Source organism: Dendrobates tinctorius, unplaced genomic scaffold (genome assembly GCF_039654945.1).
Source record: "Dendrobates tinctorius isolate UK_male_01 unplaced genomic scaffold, ASM3965494v1 ptg000097l, whole genome shotgun sequence".
In the NCBI taxonomy this organism is placed as follows: domain Eukaryota; kingdom Metazoa; phylum Chordata; class Amphibia; order Anura; family Dendrobatidae; genus Dendrobates; species Dendrobates tinctorius.
Window position 1 is genome coordinate 14299107 of NW_027361765.1, and position 22622 is coordinate 14321728.

General features: G+C 39.3%; 1 protein-coding gene and 1 long non-coding RNA gene across 3 annotated transcripts in view; one reads left to right on the forward strand and one right to left on the reverse strand.

Annotated features, from left to right (window-relative positions):
- ENTREP2 (endosomal transmembrane epsin interactor 2) overlaps nt 1-22622 on the reverse strand; it is a 1465465-nt gene that overhangs the window by 94479 nt on the left and 1348364 nt on the right. For both annotated transcript variants that reach the window (XM_073586920.1, XM_073586919.1), the window contains exons 8-9: nt 11475-11550; nt 5853-6428 (exon numbers count right to left, since the gene is read on the reverse strand). In XM_073586920.1, coding sequence (XP_073443021.1) covers nt 5853-6428; nt 11475-11550 — 652 coding nt within the window. The remainder of the gene's footprint in view (nt 1-5852; nt 6429-11474; nt 11551-22622) is intronic.
- On the forward strand, nt 15031-17286 carry LOC141098998 (uncharacterized). The gene is made up of 4 exons (XR_012234404.1): nt 15031-15539; nt 15624-15663; nt 15816-16053; nt 17128-17286. It is a non-coding gene; the product is annotated as an uncharacterized lncRNA (long non-coding RNA).

Below are 22622 nucleotides of genomic sequence, written 5' to 3' on the forward strand. Positions count from 1 at the left end.
CCCTCTGCTGAACCTGTCCCAGTCTAAACAGCAAAGCTGATTAATGAATTACAGAAGGCAGCACATGGCTGTGCTTATAATAACTGTAATAATGAAGATTTTTTTTATGTAATTAACAAATGTTGGTCAATAACAGCAACAATTATACATATATTTTAAACGTTTTATTAATATCTGATTTCAGTAATATTCCATTAATGATTTATTCTTTATTCTTTCCTATTAAATACAGTACAAAGAAAAATAAATAGCAAACAGGTCAGCAAAAGTCAAGCTTAAAATATTCCTACTGAAGCTTACTTTCTCTTCAATACTATTATTATATTTTAAACAGTTGCCCTGTTAGCGGCATTCAATGAGAAAGTTATTAAGGTAATCTCATTTCCCCGCATGTTATAAACTGCAACAAGATACTGTACGTTTACAAAATTAGTAATTTTGCGGAGTTTTGTAAAGGTCTCCGAACTGATTCAGACCGAATCTACTTAGGAACCAATTTACTAAACACAAGTCAACAAGAACCTATTTGCAAACAAGACTTTCTAAAAGACATATAGTCTCATACTGTGAAAACCCAGCTGGAAACACAAAGCATTAAACTAGTGGGATCATTCTGTAAGCGTGTTAAAGTTCAGCCTCATTTTCTCAGCTGGGGATACAAACCATATTACTGGTCCGGTAATTTTCTGGTGTGTAAAAGTGCCTTTAATTTTCAATTCAGTTCAAGCTTCCAAATGTCTTCTCTAATTAATCTAGCAATTGTGCCGCAGAACTGCTGGGGCTGCCTGAAACATGAAACTTTTCTTTCTAGTAACTGCTTGCTATAAAATACAGAATCCATTTCAGGTACTAAAGTCAAACTGCAGGTTATATCTGCTGATATATTTTGTCAGAGTTTTATTTTCAAATGTGCTCTATATTGATCAAACGTAATTGCTTTCTAACCAGGTTATCTATTCTATCTGTCTTAGTATATAAGTCCCCAGCACAGATTATATTACTGGATCTGTTCAACAGAATGTTTAGTGACATTTGGTGAAGAAATGTATAAATTATTTAGGTATTCGGGGAGAATGTGCATTTACCACTAATAAAAATAATGATAAACTATTAGATCAGTTTTAAAAGGGTTGTCTACTACTTGGTTATACTTACTTCCCGTGCCGGCACAATTCAAACAGTATCAGCACTCTCTTGCGGCTCATGTGAGGTTGTTACGGTAAATGAGCCCTATGTCCAATCAGCACCGGCGTCACTGTCCCCGCCTTCGGATGTATAAGTAATTACCAGGAAGTGAGCTGCCAGACACAGCTCTGACTTCCCGCTGATTACTTATACGTCCAAAGGCAGTTTAAGGAGGCTAATGGCCGTGTAATCAATGGGAGGTGTGGGTCACAGGGATGGCTGCTCCCTGTGATGTAACCCGGAGTATTTTTTCTTTAGTGCACATAAGCACTAGGTTGTCGTTTAGTACACCTGGGTCTGGGTTGCGGGTAGCTCTGAGAGATGGGTGGGTTTGGCTACACATATACCTCACTTCTGGGTGAGGGTGATCACCATACCCCTTTTCCCTGCAGGACCTGCAGGTGTTTAATATTAATAATAAACTTTATTTTTATATAGCGCTAACATATTCCGCAGTGCTTTACAGTTTGCACATATTATCATCGCTGTCCCAATGGGGCTCACAATCTAAATTCCCTATCAGTATGTCTTTGGAATGTGGGAGGAAACCCACACAAATATGGGGAGAACATACAAACTCCTTACAGATGTTGTCCTTGGTGGGATTTGCTAACCAGTGAACCACCATGCTGCCAGGACCTGTTTGAGGACCTGCAGGTGCTTGAGGACCTGCAGTGATGTTACGATCAAGTGACCAGCCCATGTGATATGTACCTCACCTGTGGGTGTGGTTACACCCTACATAATGGAGGCTGTGGTTTAGCACATGGTCTGTGTCTTGGGAGGGAGAAAGCCTCCTGTGTGTGTGGCTCCAGACCAAGCCTGCACGCTGGACATCGCCTCAGCCTGTGTGTCTACAGGCCTGAAGGAGCAGAGCCCTGCTAAGGACATTTTGTGTTGTTTTGCCTGATCTGAAGGCGGTTACCTTTTGTTGTTGCTTAGGGGTTTATGGAGCAAATAAACCCGCACAGACTTTTTTAAAGAAACGCGCCTCCTGTCTTCCTCCTGCCGCACTTGAGTGAGTATGATCCCTACAGCGGGGACAGTGAAGCCAGCACTGATTGGTCAGAGCATTCTCGTGCTGTAACAACCAGACATGAACCATGGTAGAGCAAGTGCCGACACTGTTGGAACGGCACCAACATGGAAAGTGAATATAAGCATTTTATTTTATTGGGGCCAAACTTGGGATATGAGAAGGGGTTGTCCAAGCAGTGGACAACTCCTTTAAGTTTTCTACTTTTCTGTGAAGCTGTTAGGTTGATTTCACACATCAGTTGTTTTTGGTCCATTTGTGCGCTATCCATAATTATTGAAGATAGATCATGGACGTGTTAAAATGACTGTGTCTTTTCTAACATCGATCTACAAAAAAATTAGAAATTCTACTTTGATCCATGTTGCAGAGCAAACTTGCCAATGCAAGACTATTGTCTTATGAAAAAAACATATAGTACATAGAATTCTTTGTGTGCTGTCCATATTTTACTGTTTAAGGCCAGGATCAGAAGAGCATAAGAAAAATTGTCTGATTTTCATCCAGAAAACTTGGACAATTTATATTTGTACTGTCATTCGTATGCAATCTGTGTGCCATCCGTGTGTTCGTATTTTACGTCCATCTGACATTCGTATTTAAACATCAGAATTTGAAAATGTACATGATCACATACAATTTCCTATGTTAATAATGGCAATGTATCAATATAAAATCAGATCCAGTATGAATGATCTGTATGGCATTCAATTTTTTTGTGTACCCATGGGCTTGAATGGGCTGGTCTAATGAATAGCCCTATTAAATTACATTTGTTAGTGTGCTGATTGATTTTTACTCAGACAGTCCAGGTCTGTACAATACGCTTGTCTGTACAAGTCCTAAAGTGTAGAAGTCAAGATTTCCTTTTTTCATGCGTACAAGAAAGGGTGCAACAAAAAATGGTAAACACTCAAACACTAACCAAAAATCAGTCCAGCACACAAACCATTTCTCACGTATTAGAAATAAAAGGTTGTTTGAAACTGGCCTTAATGGAACATTACAGGCTAAAATTATAAATTCTTAGGCCTCACTCAGATGTCTGTTGCTTTCAAGTTTCTGAAAACTGGACCAATTTTTATCAGTGTTTGTTCAGCGTGTCAATTTTTACTATCATTTTTTCCACAGTGATTTACGGTACATGTGTGCAAAAAAAAATTGCTAAACTTCTCCTACCCATTACTTTACTAACCCCCCATAAATTTATTTAAGTTATTTTTATCCATCACTTCAATCAAAAACCGATATGTCTCTGATTTTTTGGAAGACACACTGTCCGCAAAAAGGCACATGAACAGCATCATAGATTATAAAGGATGCTATCTATGAAAATAAAAAAAGCTATAGAATGCATAGATGAAAAACAGAAGCTTGAATGATACCTCATACCTAATGAAGGGTCTAATAGAACAATGCATTAAGGCGCTTTCATTTAGACCGATTGGCATGAGCAAACGGTTGGAATTTTTTTATCTCTTTATTATTGACTTATTTAACCATAACAGCTATCACCTAATGAATGAGCAAGGAAAGAGGTTAAAAAATCTTTGTCAGCTTCAAATACTTCCTTGGAAACAAAATATGCAGATTGTATAGGAACAGAGTACTTGTATCTATGATTGTCTGTCCCCAAGCAGTTTGCATTGTTCCCCTTAAGGGTGTTTTCACACTGCGTTTAAGTTCCCACACTCCATTCAGTAGCTCCCATCTGGGCTTACTTTTGGTAAAAATGGGATTTGGACATATGTGCCGACGGCGCTATGGACTGGCGGTGGGAGATCAAACATGAGTTCTGCAGTGCATAATTTTGGGAGTGTATACCTAAAGGAGGTGGACACCCAGACGTAGTCTACTACATCTGTGTGTCCATCTCCTGTAGGCGTACACGCCGAAAATTTTGCATGGCAGAAAGTACGTTCATTTTGTCGGCACCATTATAGTCTATGACGCCATCGGTGCATACGATCGAATCCTGTTTTGCGGAGGGTTTGGACATAAACCCCGACAAAGCTGCTGAATGGGTGCCTGAATGTAGTGTGAAAGCACCCTTTAACAGAGATTAACCAGTAAAGTAGAAATGATCTGCGCTACACAATACCATCTCAAGCATTTAGTAGGAACCAACACACTTTATCAATTTTACCCAAAGTTTTCCCTAAAATTCAACTTAGTGTTTTTTTTAATTACATCTATTTTTTGGGAAAGCTAGGTGACAATCAATATAGGCACCTTCCCAAGAGTCTTATGTCTATTTATAGTATCTAGCAAAAAAAAAATTACAAGCAGCACTAGTCTTCTTAAAGTGGTTGGTGCACACCACTATTTGTAACCTACATATTTAATAAAGGTTTTTAAATAAAAAAATGTAGGCAGCACTCCATGCCATTCAGATGAATAATGTAGCAAGTTGTTAATTATTGCAGATATTTAATTTAATTATTGACAACACCGTAGATACTGATAGTTGATTATTGTATATAAGGATTTAGATGTAATCAGGGTTCTGATATTTAGGGGGAATCCCCTTGTAATCAAGGAGTGTACTGACTTTGGGTTGTCCATTTATATGGGTATCTTCAAAATTGAGAGTTATCCCTTATCTTTGGGATAAGAGATAACTTCCTGATTGCTAGTCGACCAACTACTGGGACTCCCATCAATCCCAACAATCCCAAGAATTGGGGTACTGAAGTGTGAATAGGGTAGAAATTGATCATTAGTAATGATGTTCCATTCATTCCTATGGGAGCGCCAAAAAAAAAAAAAAAAAGAGCACAGCACTTGGCTGTCTAAAGCAGTTCCATTAAAAATAAATGGAGAAACAGTACCAATGATCGACCTACCATTCCATTCAGATGAGCCCCCAGTCGTGGGACTGATGGAGGTCCTAGTGGCCAGATCCCCAGTGAATGAAAGGTTATCCCCTGTCTCAAAGATGGATAAGGGATAACTTTCAAACTTGAGAATACCACTTTAAAGTATCCTTACACTTTAAATTACTCCCGGTACATAAATGGTTATCTCATCTAGATTTTCATATTTTCAAAGGAGAGAGAGGAGGAAGCTGCTGCCCTCCATCTTTCCCCTTGACATCATTTGATATCAGTGATGCCTTAAAGCGAAACTGTCACCAGGTTTGACCGATATGAAATAGTCAGGGCAGATAAGTAAGCCTGCACAGGTGCGTGATGCCGGGGATGCTGTGTGGATGACATAGGGACACGTCATCCACATGACGCAAAAAGGAGGATGGCATCACAAGAAGAAGGGAGGCACCGAACCAAGACCAGCAACACCCATCGGACCGGACTACCCCGCAGGTGAGTATAATAAGAGGTCTTTTTCATGACTTGCAGGTTGGGTTTTGGGTAAATGTAAAGCATTATAGACTGCTGTATATCAGGCCTGAAAGGTGAGGCCATATCTCATATCGTTCAAACCTGGTGACAGGTTCCCTTTAAATTTAGTAATAAATGTTCCATAAGAATTTGTACATTTTCTTAACTTTCAAGTTAGGCTTTATTAGTTTCTGCATTACTTAATTCCATTAGGAAATACTTTATGCCATTTAGGTTATACCCATTTTTTTGATGCCCCATTGGGTCACTCTTATAAGCTGTCCACTTACCTTCTGTACTAGATGAGCAGGAAACTGGGTCACTGGTGGATCGGACTATACTAGCAATCCGATATCTTTTGGCATGATGCTGGGCTGTCTTTTCCTTCTGTCCTGAGTGAGGTGTTGGATTAGTTGGTAATGTGCTTTGTGATGGTTGGCATTGTCCAGGTGTTTGGCTGAACACACCACAGCACATTTTTATAGGTTTCAATGAGACCTTCCTTTCTTTTGTAGACAATTGAGATTCTCTTTCAGGAGTGCTCAGATTCTGAGATGACGAGTCCAAAGATCTGGATTGAGTATAATTATCACAGTCTGGCCACTGTGATCTGTCTGTTGATGCTCTGCTTCCATCATCATCTGGTGAACACTGAGAATTGGTGAGATGAAGGCCACAGCGGAGACTATGCTCCAAACTGGCACAACTACTTTCTGTAACTGCTGTGCCAATAGTGCTATATGGAGAAAAGTCTGCAGAACGCAAAGAACCCTGAACTTCTAAAGAACATAGGTCTTCTGATGAGCAGCTATGAGCAGGGATGTCAGCTACTTCCGATACCAGAATGGAGGTGCTGTCCACAGACACTACAATGTAAAAGATGAAGATAACAATTAGCTTGAATTCAAGTTTGTTTTGAATAACACATATTTTATATGGATATAGAGAAGTATATCTTGTAATATATGAGTGAATGGTGATTATAATTAGTCCTGGAGAGCCCCATTAAATTCATAAGGAGAAAAACATTGAAAAATATCTAGTCTCACGGTGAAAATGAAATAAAAGTTTATTTAGAGCAATCCGATACAAGAAGGAAACTCTGCTACTATAAATAATAGAAACATCTTTATTAAATCATGATCATATTAAATAATTCTAAGAAAAAGACAGAAAATCCAGAGGAAAGCAACATGATGCAGGATAAAGTATTTTAGTATAGTGTAATAATATTAAAAAATCATTACTATAGAGGTACAATTGCAAAGACTAATGAAGTACAGGGTGGGCCATTTATATAGATACACCTAAATAAAATGTGAATGCTTGGTGAAATCAACTTCCTGTTTGTAGCACATTAGTATATGGGAGGGGGAAAACTTTTCAAGATGGGTGGTGACCATGGTGGCCATTTTGAAGTTGGCCCACCCAGGTGCATCCATATAAATGGCCCACACAGGTGTATCCATATAAATGGCCCACCCTGTGCATGTCAAGTATCTGTCATTAATCAGATCACAATAAAATGCAAGTGCAACAAAGGGAAAAAGTCTCTGACTATCACATGAAAAGTATGATGCATAGAAATAGTATTATCAATATAACTCCACACAAAACCCAAGCTAAAAATAGTAAACCAGAAGGCAACCTTCTAAAGAAACATAAAGTACGCAATAATACAAAAAATAACCAGTGTGTGCATCGACGAGCACCCCTTGATGCACATTTTGCATTAGCTTCTTCAGACAGGGAAGTAGTTTTTCTCAATTATGAAGTACTTTATATTGTTTTATAAGGCTTCTTTCTAGTCAATTATTTTTCAGTGATGGTGGGGAACTCTGTTAATAATAATATTCCTGTGCATCATATGTGAGCTCAGCACCTTGTGCCTTAGGCTAGGTTCGCATTGCATTTTGCAGCCTGTTTAACGCATAACGTTGATGGACTGCGTTAACGGTATAGCATAACGAGATCGCATTATGCTACACCCGCTAGCGCTGATGATTCATCAGAGCTAGCAGTGACGAAGCCTCAGACGCTGCAGCCTGCGTCCGAGGCTCCGTCACTGAATGACGGCACATCGCGAACGCGTGCAGCTTTACGGCATGCGTCGCGATGCGCCACATAATGGGGGTCAATGGCAGCGTTAACGGACTGCGTTACACTGCAGTGTAACGCAGTCCGTCTAATGGACTGCCTAAACACAATGTGACCCCGGCCTTATAGATCGGGTCATTAATTGACTGCACCACTGTCAAAATGATGTCACTGCTTCAGATGATAAACAAAGATTGGAACGGCAGTGCAAGATGCTAAATCCAGAAGGATGAATTAAAACTTTGTCACTGATTGATAATATTATATTATAACTATATACTATCAAGAAAGTATACCATCAAAAGGTATAATGTTAGCAATTATAATATATTACGAGCATTTAATAAAGATATTCTTTCTAAAAAATAGTGCTGTCCTTGGGTTTTCAAATGATATTCAAAGTTTTAGAACCTTAATGTGGCGCAAGGGAACTTGTTCTAATACTTATGCCAATAAACTACATTTTGGCTATATATACTGGGTGACAGTGACAATATACCATAGACTGAACATCATAGACATCCACATTCTTCATATTAACTGTCTTTATTAAATATTTAAAGGGGTTGGCTCAAGATTCTATATTCAGGAGTGCATCCTGTTTCTGCTTGCTGAGAGGCCTTGTGCTCCTGATGATTGTTTTCCTCTCCTTCTTCCAAAAACAATAACTTTTTTATTTTTCCAATAACAAACATAAAAGGACTGGCGCAAGCTACCATTTTTGATTACAACTTTTAGGGGTAGACACAAGGCATTGATCACCTCTCTTTGCATTACATGTATTTTTATGCTATTGTGGCAGCCGAAAAAAGCGATTCTGGCCTTTTGATTTATTTTTTCGTTACACCATTTTCTGCTTTGGTTAATTTTATATTTGTATAGATTGGACTGTAACGGATTTAGAGATAACATGTATTTGTATTTTTTTTCTTAATTTTAAATGGGAGAAAAGGGAAGTCATAGTGGTTTTAACCTTTATATTTTTATTTATTTTTTACTTTTACGTGTATTCATTAGACGTGAACCTGCAATCATCTATATACAGAAGCTGTAGACAACAAAAATCACTGTGTCCTATGAATACCTGTATGGGGAAAGAAACAGGTGTATATGCTTGAAATAACACATAAATGAAAAGTACTTTATTTAGACCATCAACATGCACTAAGGACATAAAAAATTAAAAATTAGAAAGTAAGGGGATTATTTTTGTGAAGATAATCTCCATATCACAACAGAAAAGGAGAAAAAGGCTAAATACAAAATATGGCTAGAGATAAATAAATAAACCAGAGTTGCTAACAGCAAAATAGCACATGAAATTACAGCAAAACTAATAATAAATAGTCCAAATATAGAGTAACATAAATAAAATGTTAAATATACTGAAGTGCCTATGTATAGCAAAATACACTGTTAGAATAGGCCTAGGGGAACAAAAAGAACAAGCTAAAGAAATATAGATGTAAATAATATAAATACCCAAAGGATTATCAAATCCTGAATACATGTATGAACCACAACGTACCCAACCTACAAGTAGATAAGAAAGGGAGAGAGTCAAAGCCCCACGCGTTACACTACAAAAGTGTGACTTCCTCATGGCTAATATTCTTGTATGAACACCTGACATTTACAAAGGTAACTGCCACGGGCAGAGCTCCTCTCCACCAATAGATGCAGATGATGGCTGAATAACACAGTCATCATCTGCTGGTAAAGATGCAGGCTCAGTTCCTGAGCTGGCATGAAAACTAAGGAGCAGGCATATGATGTAACTGTACATCATATGTTGGTAAGATGTCAACATACTTTTCTATGGCCATCCAATAATTCAGAATAGCTAATAAAATAACCTCTTCTAGGTTCCTTTGAATTCAGGTTAAAGGAATTTTAAAGCCACTATTCTAAGGGCAAATAATATCAATGATAAACTATGGCATATGTACAGTATTAGTAATGCTTCAAATTTCTGAGTGCTAAATCAAAACACTAAAGTGCCGAGATGACTAAAGCATTTCGTGCGGCCTCATGTGCAGTCTCACATTTCAGTACGATAGAAAGAAGTTTGGTGAAAATATTCTAGTTGATCTTTCTTTTCTGACAGTATTCAACCTTACGTGAACAGCTTTTAACTTGCAAATATGGGGTTAATCTTCAGATTAACATCATTCTAAGGCCGTGTGTGACCACTGCACTGAGCGCCCCGCTGCTATGAGGAAAAAAAATCCTTGTCTGACAGTTTTCAGTCAATTATAGGCTGAGGTTACAGTCACCGCTCACCATACATTAGGCGGTGACTGTAGCTGCACCAGCCGCACCCCTATAACTGAAAGCCCAAAGCTTCTGGGAGTAATAAAGTTAATTTCCTATCAACAGTGCATCTCTCAGAGCAGTGGATGCATGGCTTTGGTGTGCTATTAACCTGCAGATTAACACCATATCTGCAGGTTAGTAAAGTAACAGTTTATTGTTATAAGGCAGGTTCTCTTTAAACTCTTGCGCCCCCAAGCCTATTTTCACTTTCATGACCAGGCCAAGTTTTACAATTCTGACCAGTGTCACTTTATGAGGTAATAACTCTGGCATGCTCCAACAGATCCCACTGATTATAACAATGTTTTTTCAAGACATATTGTACTTCATGATAGTTATGTCACACAAAATAGTAAATAAATTACATTTCCCACATGTCTACTTTACTTTAGCATAATTTTGAAACATCAGTTTCTTTTGTTAGGAAGTTATAAGGGTTGAAAGTTGACCAACGATTTCACCTTTTTTCAACAAAATTTACAAAATCATTTTTGGGGGGTGTTTTTCAGCTGCAGGGACAGGATGACTGGTTGCAATTGAACAAAACATGAATGCGACCAAGTACAGAACTATCCTGGATTAAAACCTCATCCAGAGTGCTCTGGACCTCAGACTTGGCCGAAGGTTCAAGTTCCAACAAGACAATCACCCCAAAAACACAGCTAAAATAACAAAGGAATGGCTTCAGAACAACTCTGTGACCATTTTTGACTGACCCAGACAGAGCCTTGACCTACACCCAATTGAGCATCAATGGAGAGACCTGAAAATTGCGTGGGCTCCCGCGGTAATTTCTCCACCAGAGAGGGAAAGCCAGTGACTGAGGGCAGATATTAATAGCCTAGAGAGGGAATATTGTTTTTGGCCCCCCAGCTAAAAAATTCTGCCCCCAGCCACCCCAGAAAAGGCGCATCTTATAGATGCGCCTTTTCTGGGGTGGCTGGGGGCAGATTTTTTAAAACGGGCGAGAAAAAAATCGGATGATGGGAGCTGCCCCATACATTAACATTGCGACGAGTGCAATGCGATGTTTTATCGCATTGCACTCGTCTGTTTTTCTCGCTAGTGTGACTCCAGCCTAATGGACACTTCACCAAACACAGTAATGTAAACAGAAAACTATGGGGGACAGAAGTTGCTATATTTAGTATGTTAAGTACAGAAAGTCATTTAGGTTTCTTACAAAAAGTAACAATTACAGTTTACTTGAATGTATATATATATTTGAATGCGATGAAGGAAAAGAAAATTAGTTACAGCCTAAGGCCAGGGTCACACTAGCATATAACACGGCCGAGTGCTATGCGATAAAACATGGCATAGCACTCGGCCCAGTGTTATTCTATGGGGCAGCTCACTGAGAGTACAATTGCAGACTGAAGCCAAGGGTCATTACCATATCACATCCGATGCTCTCGTATCGGATGCCATACACTGGTGTAATTTCAGCCTAAAGTGTAATATTCTGTATATTAGTTCAAAATTAAATTTTTACCAACCTTGTGTGCTGAAACCAGCTGTCGTGTTCCGGTCCCCAACAGTGGATTCTGTCACCTGCTGGTCTATACTGGTCCCCTGCAGCAACACAGGACATAACATCACCTTACTCAGTTGTATCTACTATATATGACATCTATGTTAATAAAGTTACATTTCAGTATGAAAAACTACTATACATTTGAGTTACTTTTAGCTATGAGTACATTTTATCAATCTATTTGCATTTTATTTAAGAGGTTTTTGATTCATTGTTGATTCCATAAATATCATATTCAGTTTTTGTTTCTAGTGATTGAAATCTCAGCCTCCTTTAAATGGTATGGAAGCTTTAGTCAATGCCAGGTCTACAGTGGGTACGGAAAGTATTCAGACCCCTTTAAATTTTTCACTCTTTGTTTCATTGCAGCCATTTGGTAAATTCAAAAAAGTTCATTTTTTTTCTCATTAATGTACACTCTGCACCCCATCTTGACTGAAAAAAACAGAAATGTAGAAATTTTTGCAAATTTAATAAAAAGGAAAAACTGAATTATCACATGGTCATAAGTATTCAGACCTTTTGCTCAGTATTGAGTAGAAGCACCCTTTTTGAACTAGTACAGCCATGAGTCTTCTTGGGAATGATGCAACAAACACCTGGATTTGGGGATCCTCTGCCATTTTTCCTTGCAGATCCTCTCCAGTTCCATGAAGTTGGATGGTGAACGTTGGTTGACCGGTATTTTCAGGTCTCTCCAGAGATGCTCAATTGGGTTTAGGTCAGATATCTGGCTTGTCCAGTCAAGAATCATCACAGAGTTCTTCTGAAGCATTTATTATTTTAGCTGTGTGCTTAGGGTTATTGTCTTGTTGGAAGGTGAACCTTCGGCCAAGTCTGAGGTCTAGAGCACTCTGGAAGAGGTTTTCATTCAGGATATCTCTGTACTTGGCTGCATTCATGTTTCATTCAATTGCAACCAGTCATCCTGTCCATGCAGCTGAAAAACACCCCAATACTGTGATTCTTCCACCACCATGTTTCACTGTAGGGATTGTATTGGGCAGGTGATGAGCAGTGCCTGGTTTTCTTCACACAAACCGCTTAAAATTATCACCAAAAAGTTCATCAGACCAGAGAATCTTATTTCTCATAGTCTGGGAGTCCTTCATGTATTTTTTTTAGCAAACGCTATGTGGGCTTTCATATGTCTGGCACTGAGGAGAGGCTTCTGTTGGGCCACTCTGCCATAAAGGCCCGACTTTCGGAGGGCTGTAGCGATAGTTGACTTTGTGGAACTTTCTCCCATCTCCCTACTGCATCTGTGGAGCTCAGCCATAGTGATCTTGGGGTTCTTCTTTACCTCTCTCACCAAGGCTCTTCTGCCACGATTGCTCAGTTTGGCCAGTTCTGAGAAGCCTTCTGGTGGTCCCAAACTTCTTACATTTAGCAATTCTGAACCTATAGTACAGCAGAAATTCTTTTGTAACCTTGGTCAGATGTGTGCCTTGCCACAATTCTGTCTCCGAGCTCCTTAGCCAGTTCCTTTGAGCTCATGATTCTCATTTGGTCTGACATGCACTGTGAGCTGTGAGGTCTTATATAGACAGGTGTGTGCCTTTACAAATCAAGTACTATCAGTTTAATTAAACACACCAAGATAATAATGAATAAAATTTGGCACTCAGCTTGAAATATGATGAAATTAGAATTTATTGCAGTCAAAGTAAACGTTTCGGTCACCACTAGACCTTTTTCAATACACTGCAAAGAATATGTAACATAGTAGACAAATCAGAAAAATCAATTTAAAAAAATCACATTTATGTACAGTGGAATAGAGAAACGCAATCAAATTCCAGTGCATTGTGGTAGGAGTAGGAAGGTAAGGTAAGGAGAATGAGGGAGGGTATGTACCCTACTGCTCATGAAAAGTCCATATTGAGATAAGTAACGCCTATAGAGATGATAAGATAATATAATGAGGGGACCTAGTTCATATTAATGAGAATCAATATGGCATGTGTAGTGAAAGGCCACTTACAGGGGTAGGGTAGCTTTCAATAAATCATGGTCCCAGTGGCTATCGTATTCAGGAAAAATCCTATACATAAAAAAAGATTTTTTTTTAGGGTTTTGGGATGTTGAATAACTAAATTTGTAAATCTCCTATAATACTGACCAATGTCTTGAGAGACTAGTGTGCTGTCCCGAGACAGGCTCTTCAATTGTTGTTGTAGTGAATATATAGGGCAAACCATAATCTAAAATAAAGAAGAAATAAGCGGAATAGAACTGTAAGTCACCAAATGTGGTGGAAGGAATTGTGGATGTAAAGAGTGACCTATACGTAATGGATAGGTTTATAATCCATGAACCAGATCCTGGATAAGCCTTTGATTATGCTTAAATAGAGAATGTTATAATATGCACCAGGGAAGTTGAGTTTATACATATGATAAAATTATTCTTACCCATATGGTACTGCGACCCTGTGCATAGAAATCCTGGTAGAGGTGCCAAATAGTGGCAATAGACAGGGACCTATAAGAAGATTGTAGGTATTGGTACCAGATATCTGAAATAAAACATTAAGGACCACATGGTGCAGTCGTAGATATATTAATCTTAACGGTGCTGGGTGGTGGCGCAGTGTGGCGTAGTTGAACGCGGTGTCCACTGCTTGCTCAGGCAACATATGAGCGAAAAAAGACGGCTTTTAAAACCTGGAGGTCGGTTTAGCATTCCCGCCGAGACCGGAAATGTGTCACCAGAAGTGATGTCGTAATGCATGTAATCATTTCTATTTGCGTTCCACTGGCACCCAGTGATGACGTCGCTGTGCGTTCCACTGGGAAACCTATGTGTCATGTCTATTAGTTTGTTGTGGATACGAAGAGGCGGGATTATGAAGGGTTTTTGATATGGACACATGGCAGCGGACAGGGGAAGGAGGAAGAGGGAAAACTAAGGGGGAGGGAGGCCGGGAGGTGCCATGTGTCCATAACAAAACCCTTCATAATCCCACCTCTTTGTAACCACAACAAGCTAATAGACATGACACATAGGTTTCCCGGTGGAATGCACACGATGTCATCTCCGGGCGCCAGTGGAAATACAAATGATTACACGCATTATGATATCACTTCCAGTGATGCACTTCTGGTCTGGGCAGGAATGCTAATCCCGCCTCTGGGTTTTAAAAGCCGGCTTTTTTCACCCATACGTTGCCCAAACTAGCAGTGGACACCGCGCTCAACTATTTACAGTTCTATTCCACTTTTTTTCTTTGTCACGGTCCAATTCTTGGATCCGTGTCAGAGTCTGAGTTCCCTCATGAAAACCTTTATTTTCAGGCTTCTGGGCGCTTGATATGGGTTTTTGTCCCCGGTGGCCACAAGTGTCATTACATCTGATATTTTCTTTAGTTTACCTTTTGCCCCCGGTGGTCAGTGGGGTTATAGCAGCTTTTGGCCCCTGATCATTTGACCATTCCCTTTTCCCATATAGGGTCACATGGTCTATGAGCAGGTGTTGGTAATAGCAGCATTTTCCTTTTGGATGCGAACCACAGTGAAGTGAGCAGCGGGCTCTGAGGTGAAGAGCCACTGCTGAAACTGGTGTGAACTCTGACTGCCCGGTGTCCGCAGCAGAGTTAGATGGTGAAGATGGCAGTTGGCTCTTAGGTGTTGAGCCACTGCGAAAAGTTTATCCGGTGATTCACTCTGATGATTGCAGCAGAGCAAGATAAGTGTTTTGGTGTTTTTCCCTTTTTCCTTTGGGTGTTGTGCAGTACACTTTATTCCCTGTCTCATCTCCTGGGGAGGGGGTTGGTGGTTTAGCTTAGTGCTAAACAGAAGATAGGGAAAGGTTGGGGACTTGGGCCTCACTACCTTCAAGTGTACCCCCAAGTTAAGGAAAGTCAGGGCACCTCCTTAGCCTGAGGGGCAGTTCAGGGGCCCTGGTTCCACGTCTCCTGCTTTTTCCCTACTGCCCCGTGACATTCTTCTTTATTTTAGTTTACTCTTTGCCCTATATATTCACTACGAAAGCCATTGAAGAGCCTGTCTTGGGAGACCCTACCCCTGTAAGTGGCCTTTCACTACACATACCATATTGATTCTCATTAATATGAACTAGGTCCCCTCATTATAGTATCTTATCTCTATAGGCGTTACTTATCTCAACATGGACTTTTCATGAGCAGTCGGGTATGTACCCTCCCCGCTTCTTCTTACCTTACCGTCCTACTCCTGCCACAATGCACTGGAATTTGATTGAGTTTCTCTATTCCACTTTACATAGATGTGATTTTTTTAATTGATTTCTTTGATTTGTCTACTATGTTACATATTCTTTGCAGTGTATTGAAAAAGGTCTAGTGGTGACAGAAACGTTTGCTTTGACTGCAATGAATTCTAATTTCTTCATATTTCAAGCTGAGTGCCAAATTTTATTCATTATTATCTTGGTGTGGGAGCCTATTTGAGCACCAACACAGCTGTGCCACGATATATCATACACCTTTAATTAAACACAGCTGGACTCCAATGAAGGAGCAGAACCATCTCGAGGCAGGATCACAAGGAAATGGACAGCATGTGAGTGTCTGAGCAAAGGGTCTGAATACTTATGACCATGTGATATTTCAGTTTTTCTTTCTTAATAAATTTGCAAAAATTTCTACATTTCTGTTTTTTTTCAGTCATGATGGGGTGCAGAGTGTACATAAATGAGAAAAAAATTAACTTTTTGTATTTACCAAATGGCTGCAATGAAACAAAGAGTGAAAAATTTGAAGGGGTCTGAATACTTTCCGTACCCACCGTATGTAAAACTTTTGACATATCACGGTGCAAATTGTCTCTTCAGAAAGGAAGAGGACTGGAACTCTAGTGCCACCTATTGGAATTAGCGATCCTAAAAGTAAATATTGACTCTTTAATGAGCCTTGCAATATGACTTAGGATATAAGCAAAATCAGAATCTCAGTTTGGAGACACAGTGTTTCGGGGTGTTGCTTCTCATCAGTGCAAAGCAAGGAACCTGATTTGGGTAGTTGAGAGGCTCTGGACTGGGGTCTAAGGGATATTTTTCCCTGTGGAGAGTGACAAACCAAACCCGGCATGTCAGAATGAGACTTATAAGCCATGCTTGCTCCTCTGGAAAATTAGCGTTATCCCCTAGCCAAATCATATCTCATGCTTTCCACTGATGAGGGGCAACACCCCAAAACACTGCATCTGCAAATTGAGATTGTGGTTTGCCTTTTTTCCTAAGTCATATTGCAAGGCTCATTAAAGAGTTAGTATTGAAATTTAGGTTTGCTGCTTCTTATAGGGTTCTTGTCCTCTTCCTCTCTGAACAGACAAATTACAAATTTAATTCCCAAAGTTGCATGTATGACATAAGTCTCCTTACTATAACATGTCAGGCTTGTCTTGTCACTCTCCACAAGGAGAAATGTTACCCCTTAGACATATCACTGTGAAATGAAAGGAATTATTTGAGTAAAACGACAGGTGGTAGCTGGCCGTATGTTGTTGAAACTCTGCTTATATCAATGGCGAATTGTAGTATGTTTTTATTTCAGAATGGTGTCACCATCGACCTGACATGGTTATTTCCTTTATAAGATACTGCAAATCACATAAGTGTTTTTATCCTTTCCTTAGAAATATCCTAAACAGAGACATTTTACCATCTTTTGGTATCTCCACAAGTATACTACACACAACTCATGCTGTGAAGTAGGCAGGCTTGGCATTGTCACATAACCAAAGGTCCTTCAACCCGGTCCTGCTGAAATTTAGAGAAACTAGAGAGGAGAAGACAGCCCGGTATGTCCTCTACACTGTGCGTGAGTTTGTGTATGTGAGTGTTTATTTGTGCGTAGAATGGATTCTGTGTTTCTAACATGAACATGGAGTGTTTTCTAACATACAGTGTGGATATGTCTGTAAAATACGGTGCTGATGTGTCAAGAAGGAAGTGAGGGGTTTTTTTTAGCATACAGTCTGTGTAAGAGCAGTATACAATGTTTGTGTGACATCCAGTGTGTGTTACATACAGTGTATGTGTGCAGCATGGAGTGTGTATATATGATACAGTGTGTGGTACATACAGTGTGTGTGTCTGTAAAACATGAAGTCTGTGTAACATACAATGTGTATATGTAAAAACCAGACAGGCCTAAATGCATCTGCACTAATACAGGGTGCAGCGGACCCAAGTAAAATGGCAGCTGCACAGGTGCAATAATACCAAATGAGTCAGCCAGCCTACAATCCTTGATTGGCCGTGTGGCACAACAGTGCAGAAAAAATAATCCGCATGTGGCAGTGTTCACACAGGGAATGCAGGACTTCTGGTTGGAGGATTTTTTCCTCTTTCTGTGGTTTTCATGTTAGAGTAGGACTGGCAAGTGTAAGGAACTTTGATGCAGTTTGCCAGCTTCCGTATTAAGGCCTTAATATCAACCAATACCTTACATATATTCATATGTTTTTTGTGCACTTTTTATATTTCTTTCAGGGTGCAGTTGGGCCCAAATGGTTCTGCTTACTGTGGCCTCTGTTCACACGGGATGCATTCTAGTTGGCACTGGCAGCCCCCCTATATGGTGTTACTAAGAGGCTGTGAACCAGAAGCCCTGCATTCCCTGTGTGAACACTGCCACATGCGGATTATTTCTTCTGCACTGGTGTACCACATAGCCAATCCCTGATTGTAGGCTGGCTGACTCATTTGGTATTATTGCACCTGTGCAGCTGCCATTTTACTTGGGTCTGCTGCACCCTGTATTAGTGCAGATGCATTTAGGCCTGTCTGTTTTTTTCCTGAATTTTTTGGAGGATTTTTTCCTCTTTTTGAGGTTTTCATGTTAGAGTAGGACTGGCAAGTGTAAGGAATTTTGACGCAGTTTGCCAGCTTCCGTATTAAGGCCTTAATATCAACCAATACCTTACATATATTGATATGTTTTTGTGCACTGTATATTTTTTCAAGGTGCAGTTGGGCCCAAATGGTTCTGCAAATTGTGGCCTCTGTTCACACAGGATGCATTCTAGTTGGCACTGGGCGGCCCCCTAAATGGTGTTACTAAGAGGCTGTGAACCAGAAGCCCTGCATTCCCTGTGTGAACACTGCCACATGCGGATTATTTTTTATGCACTAGTGTGCCACACGGCCAATCCCTGATTGTAGGCTGGCTGACTCATTTGGTATTTATGCACCTGTGCAGCTGCCATTTTACTTGGGTCCGCTGCACCCTGTATTAGTGCAGATGCATTTAGGCCTCTCTGGTTTTTTCCTGAATTTTTTGGAGGATTTTTTCCTCTTTCTGTGGTTTTAATGTGTATATGTAGCATGGTGGGTGTGTATGTGTGTAAAGTAGATTGTGTGTAACAAGGAGTGTGAATAATGCAGATCTTATGTGCAACATGGCACACTCATGACATACTGAGTGTGTGAGTAGAATGGAGTGTGTTTGTAACATACACCATGTGGAATGTGTTTGTGCAACATACACTGCGTGTGTAGCATGGAGCATCTGTGTAACTTATGTTGTGTATAGCTTTAGGTGCACGTGTAACATACAGTGTGTTTAGCATCAACATTCAAAAATATCAGGCATTCATAGATATAAATATGTTGGCAATCACCCAACAAACAAACAAATTGCTCATTCATTAAGTGATTGGATTTAACCATGGAACAAAAATCATTGTTCTTGGCAGCAGGTCGCCATATGTAAAAAGATCATGTGCTGCTGATAACTGAATACCGGATTTGTACCGAATGAGTGCAATAGTGATATTAGTGATCTTTTGTCTTAATCACTATTCATCAATATGTGCAAAAATGCTGGCAGAACAGCGCCGATGAACTTGAATGTAGTCAATAAGCGTTCTTGTAATGGTCTGAAATTGACTCATATACAAGTGCTTCTCACTAAATTAAAATATCATCAAAAAGTTAATTTATTTCAGTTCTTCAGTACAAAAAGTGAATATCATATATTATATAGAGTCATTACATACAAACAAAGTGATCTATTTCAAGTGTTTATTTCTGTTAATGTTGATGATTATGGCTTACAGCCAATGAGAACCCAAGTCATTATCTCAGTAACTTAGAATAATTAACAAAAAACATCTGCAAAGGCTTCCTAAGCATTTGAAAAGGTCCTTTAGTCTATTTCAGTAGGCTCCACAATCATGGGGAAGACTGCTGACTTGACATATGTCCAGAAGGCAGTCATTGACGCACCCCACTAGTGTAACTGTACACAGAGTGATGTATACAATCATATTAACAATCCTTTCAAAGCTGTGGTTATCCTGGTTGCTGGTGCACCTTTTTCTACAACAATTTTTCCTTCCACTCAACTTTCCATTAAGGCCAATTTGGGGGAGATTCACAAGGAGTGGACTGCTGCTGGAGTCATTGCTTCTAATGTCGCCACACACAGACATATCCAGGACATGGGCTACAAGTGTCACATTGCTTGTGTTAAGCCCCTCATGACCAACAGAAAACGCCAGAAGCGTCTTACCTGGGCCAAGGAGAAAAAGAATTGGACTGTTTTCAGATGAAAGACATCAAGGTCCCAGAGTCTGGAGGAAGAGTGGAGAGGCACACTATCCAAGCTACTTGAGGTCTAGTGTGAAGTTTTCACAATCAGTGATGGTTTGGGGAGCCATGTCATCTGCTGGTTTAGGTCCACTTAGTTTTATCAAGATCAATGTCAGTGATGCCATCTACCAGGAAATTTTAGAGCACTTCTTGCTTCCCTCTGCCGTCAAGCTTTTTAAAGATAGAAATTTCATTCTCCAGCAGGACTTGGCACCTGTCCACACTCCCAAAACTAATAATACCTGGTTTAAAAACAACTGTATCACTGTACTTGATTGTCCAGCAAACTCACCTAACTTTAACTCAGTAGAGACTCTATGGGGTATTGTCAAGAGGAAGATCAGAGACACCAGACCAAACAATGCAGACGAGCTGAAAGCTGCTATCAAAGCAACCTGGTCTTCCATAACACCTCAACAGTGCCGCAGGCTGACCGCCTCCATGCCACGCCGCATTGATGCAGTAATTGATGCAAAAGGAGCCCCGGCCAAGTATTGAGTGCACTTACTGAACATACATTTCAATAGGCTAACATTTCGGATATTAAAATCATTTTTCAAGCTAGTGTTTTAAAATATTCTAATTTACTGAGATAATGACTTTTTCATTGGCTGTAAGCCATAATCATCAACATTAACAGAAATAAACACTTGGAACGGATCACTCTGTTTGTAATGACTCTATATAATATATGAGTTTCACATTTTGTATTGAATAACTGAAATAATTAACTTTTTGATGATATTCTGTGAGAAGCACTTGAAAATGCACTCAAAATGTGTCTATGCAATTGTGCAACATGGTAGCATTTGGGGACCAACTTTTAATTTTGTCCAGAGCAAAATGTTGTCTAAAACTAGCTTTGGTAGTAGGATCCATTTAGGTAGTATTGCTTGGAAATCGTACTATCAGGTACAAACTTTCCATTGATTTTGACATGCAAAGCCAGTGGAAAAATCAAGTGAATATTGATCGAAACATTGATTTGGTCTGTGATTGACATTAAGACATTCAGTATTGTGTATTTTATGGCTGTATTTGTAAGAATTGTATTGAGGGGTCATTAATATAATTATAACGATATATATAATGTAAAAGTTCCACATACTTTATCATTTATGAACATAGGGCATTATTTCTTCTCACTTCTTCTTGCACACTTTCTGCTTATTTTAATCATCCCTTTCACTCCCAAGCCCGTTTTCACCTTTTTTTATGACAAATTGAACTTCATGACAGTGGTAAAATTTGTTTTACTTAACGTACATTTATTGGTGAAAAAAATCGGAAATTTGATGAAAGTTTTGGAAATTTTCAAACTTTTAATTTTTATGCCCTTAAACTTCTCTGATTAAACCTCTCTGGTTATGACATACAAAATAGTTAATGAATAACATTTACCACATGTCTACTTTACATCAGCACAATTTTTAAAACATAATTTTTTGTTTGGAAGTTAGAAGGATTAAAAGTTGACAAGCATTTTCTTATTTTTCCAACAAAATTTACAAAACCATTTTTTAGGGAGCACATGACATTTGAAGTGACTTTGAGGGGCCTATAAGACACCATATAAGGGGCCAAAATTTACGCCAATCTAAAAACTGCACTCCTCAATGTGCTCAATACCACATTCAAAAAGTTTATTAACCCTTCAGGTGCTGCACAAGAAATGAAGAAATGTAGAAGGAAAAAATGAAAATTTTAACTTTTTTCACAAAAATGTTACTTTAGATACAGTTTTTTAATTTTCACAAGGGTAACAGGAAAAAATGGACTCCAAAATTTGCTATGTAATTTCTCTTAAGTACACTGATACTTTATATGTGGGGAAAACTACTGTTTGGGTGCATTGCATGGTTTGGAAGGAAGGAGCACTGCCTGACTTTTTGAACTTAAAATTGGTTGGAATTGAGAATATATGACATGTCGGGTTTGGGGAACCCCTGATGTGCCTGAAAAGTGAAAACGTCCGACAAGTGACCACATTTTGGAAACTAAATCCCTCAACGAATTTATCTAGATGTGTGGTGAGCACCTTGAACCCCCAGGATCTTCACAGAAATATATATCGCTGAGAGATAAAAATAAAAAATCAAATTTTTTACACAAAAATGTTCTTTTAGCCCCCAATTTTTTATTTTCACAAGGATAACAGGAGAAAATGGACTACTAAAACTATTGTGCAATTTCTCCTGAGTACACAGATATCCAATAAGTGAAGGAAAACTACTGTTTGGGCTCATGGAATGACTCGGAAGTGAAGGAACGCCATTTGACTATTTGAATGCAAAATTTGCTGGAATTATCGGACACCACATTGCATTTGGAGAGCTCCTGATGTACCTAACAGTAGAAACCCCAAACAAGTGACCCTATTTTGGAAACTAGATCACTCAAGGAAGGTATATGGATGTGTGGTGAGCGTCTTGAACCCCCAGGTGCTTCTCAGAAGTTTATAACGTTGATTTGTGAAAAAAAAAAAAAAAAAAAATTTTCCCACAAAAATGTTCTAAAAGCCCCAATTTTTTGT